The 3981-nt window shown below is 42.1% G+C and overlaps 1 protein-coding gene across 1 annotated transcript; it reads left to right on the top strand.

The window, feature by feature from the left end:
- The first annotated feature begins 1044 nt into the window (after positions 1 to 1044).
- Positions 1045 to 1779, top strand: LOC122736174 (B-cell CLL/lymphoma 7 protein family member A-like). Its single transcript, XM_043978254.1, has one exon. The coding sequence runs from the start codon at positions 1045 to 1047 to the stop codon at positions 1777 to 1779; it is 735 nt and encodes a 244-aa protein (XP_043834189.1).
- The last annotated feature ends 2202 nt before the right edge of the window (positions 1780 to 3981 follow it).

Consider the following 3981-nt stretch of genomic DNA (forward strand, 5'->3'; position numbering starts at 1 on the left):
TTAATAGGATTAAGAGAAGCAAAATGGGATGGCGGAGAGGAAACAGTAAGCTGCCTGAGCTCTCCTTCTGTTCCCTCAAAAAGAACATTAAATCAAGCCTCTGGATGGATTCTGAAATTACAGAACCTGAAAAGAGACAGAGAGACACAGTCTTCCAACCAGAGATAATTTAGAAGACTTCAGGAAAAGGTCAGTCTGACTTGGACAAAAGGGAGGTCCAGCACAGGGCAGCAGCCCAGCGCCGAGAGGGTCAGGGCAAGTCAGCAGGAGCTGCATGCCACAGCCAAATAACTCAGGCCCCTGGAACCTGGCTCAAAAATCTGGTGGCCAAGAAGGACAGTGGAAAAACCTACCTACACCAGCCAAGAGGGCAAGTTGCCAGCTGTAGGGCCACAAACAGGATAGGCACAACCAGGCACACTGATGTAGCATGCTTAGACAGAAAGGGCAGGAGGAGTGAACTGCACACATTATAAAGGCCTCAGAGTAAAAAGCCGGTCACACAGCACCTATACCCCTGCACAAGAAGCCCAAAAGAGGGACCCTGTTGCCCCCAGAGCAGACCTCAACTTAAAAAATAAATAAATAAGATGCAATAATGAGTAAGAAGCAAAAAAGAGCCCTCTTCATTGAGAGCTTCTGTTTCAATAGAGAAGAAGCCAAGGCAAACTCAGATGAGGACAATACCCTCAAATTGCCTACATGTGAAGCCTCACAAGGGAAGGTGAATTGGTATCAAGAACAAAAAGCCTTCCTGGAAGAGCTCAAAAAAGGATTTCAAAAATCAATTGAGAGAGGTAGAAGAAAAAATGGGGAGAGAAATGAAAGCAAAACAAGAAAACTATGAAAAAAGAATCAGCAGCTTGGAAAAGGAAGCACAAAGATTGACTGCAGAAAACAATTCCTTAAAAAATTTATCTGGGCACTGGGCCCGGAGCGAGCAGCGGCAGCAGGCTTTGTGTGTGTATGTATGTGTGTGTGCGAGTGTGTGTGTGTGTGTGCAGGAGTGTGTGTATGTGTGCGAGTGTGTGAGTGAGTGTGTGGATGCATGCATGTGTGTGTGTGTATGTGCGTGCGAGTGAGTGCGCGGCTGAGGAGGGGAAAGCGAGAAGGGCCAGGGCGCGCTCCAGCAGCCTTGCTCGCCTAGCCAGCACCATGTCGGGCCGGTCGGTTCGAGCCGAGACCAGGAGCCGGGCCAAAGATGATATCAAGAGGGTCATGGCGGCCATCGAGAAAGTGCGCAAATGGGAGAAGAAATGGGTGACCGTAGGTGACACATCCCTGCGGATCTATAAGTGGGTCCCCGTTACAGAGCCGAAGAAAAATAAAAGCAAGAAGAAGGGCAAAGATGAAAAGTGTGGGTCTGAGGTGACCACCCCGGAGAACAGTTCGTCCCCAGGGATGATGGACATGCACGATGACAACAGCAATCAGAGCTCCATAGCTGATGTGTCACCGATTAAGCAGGAGAACAGCAGCAACTCCAGCCCAGTGCCAGAACCAAACTCGGCAGCACAGGGGGACGGCCCCGAAGTGAAGTCCGATGAGGTCCATGCAGAGCCGAAGGAGCAAGCCGGATCAGAAGATACTTCTAATGAACAGAATTCACAGTCTTCAATGGAAAATTCAATGAACAGTTCAGAGAAAGTCGAAATGCAACCCTCTGGGGACAATGATATAACCACAGAAGCATCAAATAACTCTCAGGATTCAGAAGGAGCACCACCTTCTAAAAAGATGAAACTAGAGGCTTCCCACCAAAACTCCTACGAGATTTAGACATGGAAGTAGGTTTTTCCAATCCCATTTTTACCGAAGGTACACTGGTGGGGCTTCATTCTAGAACACGCAGACCCACGCTGACCCACGCAGCTTCTCATGGATGAGAACAGAACTCCTAACTTTTTAAAGTTTACCCAGCAAAAAAAAGAAAAGAAAAAATTCCAAGGAGACCTAGGAAGGTGTGACTTCTTTCAGACACTGAAAAGAAAAATACAAAATGGAACACTGTTTTATTTTATTTTAATTTTTTTTTCCTGTGAAAGCAAACGTTCAGAAGTTCTAAGTTACTGTCTTTGGCAAGGTTGGAGTCAACAACTCAGGAGGGTCTAATGCACTGTTTCTTTAAAAAAAAAAAAAAGGTCCCGGTTAAAAAAAAAAATTAATTTGGCCAAATGGAAAAAAAGGTGCATAATCTCACTGAAGAAAACAATGCCTTAAAAAATTCATTTGGCCAAATAGAAAAAAAGGTGCATAATCTCACTGAAGAAAACAATGCTTTAAAAAATTCATTTGGCCAAATAGAAAAAAAGGTGCATATTCTCATTGAAGAAAACAATGCCTTAAAAATTAAAATGGAACAGTTGGAAAATAAGGAATACATGAGACACCAGGCATCAGTCAAGCAGAATCAAAAGAATGAAAAAATAGAAGAAAATGTTAAATACCTCATTGGAAAGACAACTGATCTGGAAAACAGATCCAGGAGAGACAATTTGAGAATCACTGGATTGCCTGAAAGTCATGATCAGAAAAAGAATCTAGAAACCATATTCCAGGAAATTATTAAGGAGAACTGTCCTGATATCATAGAATCAGAGGATAAAATCATCATTGAAAGAATCTACCAATCAACTCCTGAAAGAGACCCCCAAAGGAAAACTCCAAGGAATATTGTAGCCAAATTCCAGAATTATCACATGAAGGAGAAAATACTCCAAACAGCCAGAAAGAAGCAATTTAAATATCATGGAGCCACAGTCAGGATTGCTCAGGACCTGGCAGCTTCAACATTAAAGAACTGCAAGGCTTGGAATATGATATGCTGGAAGGCAAAGGAGCTTGGATTGCAGCCAAGAATCTATTACCCAGCAAAAATGTGCATTCTCTTTCAGGGGAAAAGATGGACAATTAATGACATTGGGGACTTTCAATCTTCCCTGGTGAAAAGACCAGAACTGAAGAGAAAATTCGATCTCAACATACAAGACTCAAGAGAAGTTTAAAAAGGTAAACAGAGGGGGGAAAAAAGGTTATTCAATTAGGTTAAATGGTTTATATCCCTACATGGGAAGATAATACAAATAACTCTTAAGAATTGTAAATGTATTTGGGCAGAGAGAAGGACTTTACACAGAGGATATAAATATAAATTGTCTTTGATGCGATGATACAAAGAAAACTAAGGGGTTAAAAAGGGAGTCTATAGGGAAGAGAGGAAAGGGGAGGTGGAATGGGGTGAATTATACCATATGAAGAGGTGAAAAAAACCTATTACAATAGAGGGAAAGAAAGGAGGGGTGAACATTGTTTCAACCCTACTTTCATTAGATTTGATTCAAAGAGGGAATAACATATACATTCATTGGGATAAAGAAACTTAGCTCATTCTTTAGGGAAGCAAAAGGGGAAGGGAAAGGGGGGACTGATGGAATGGAGGACAAAAGCAAGGGAGAAAAGGGTAAAGAAAAGAGAGGGGGGTGATAAAAAGGGAGGGCAGATCGGGGGAGTCAGGGGTAAGAAGTAAAATGTGGGTGAGGAGGAATAGGGTGAAAGAAGGGGGGAAAGTACAAAGGGGGTAAATAGAATGGAGGAGAATAGACAGTCAGTAATAATAACTGTGAATGTGAATGGGATGAACTCTGCTATAAAATGGAAGTGAATTGCAGAGTGGATTAAAAACCAGAATCCTACAATATGCTGTTTACAAGAAACACATTTGAAGAAGAGAGATACACACAGAGTAAAGGTAAAAGGCTGGAGCAGAATATATTATGCTTCAGCTAAAGTAAAAAAAGCAGGGGTAGCAATCCTTATCTCAGACAAAGCGCAGGCAAAAATAGATCTCATTAAAAGAGATAAGGAAGGAAATTACATCTTGCTAAAAGGTACTATAGATAATGAAGTAATATGAATATTAAATATGTATGCGCCAAGCGGTATAGCATCCAGATTCTTAGAGGAGAAGTTAAATGAGTTACA

The sequence above is a fragment of the Dromiciops gliroides genome, chromosome 1, assembly GCF_019393635.1.
Source record: "Dromiciops gliroides isolate mDroGli1 chromosome 1, mDroGli1.pri, whole genome shotgun sequence".
NCBI lineage: Eukaryota > Metazoa > Chordata > Mammalia > Microbiotheria > Microbiotheriidae > Dromiciops > Dromiciops gliroides.

Coding starts and splice junctions, on each gene's coding strand:
- LOC122736174 (XM_043978254.1), top strand. CDS start 1,045: ATGCATGCATGTGTGTGTGTGTATGTGCGTGCGAGTGAGTGCGCGGCT.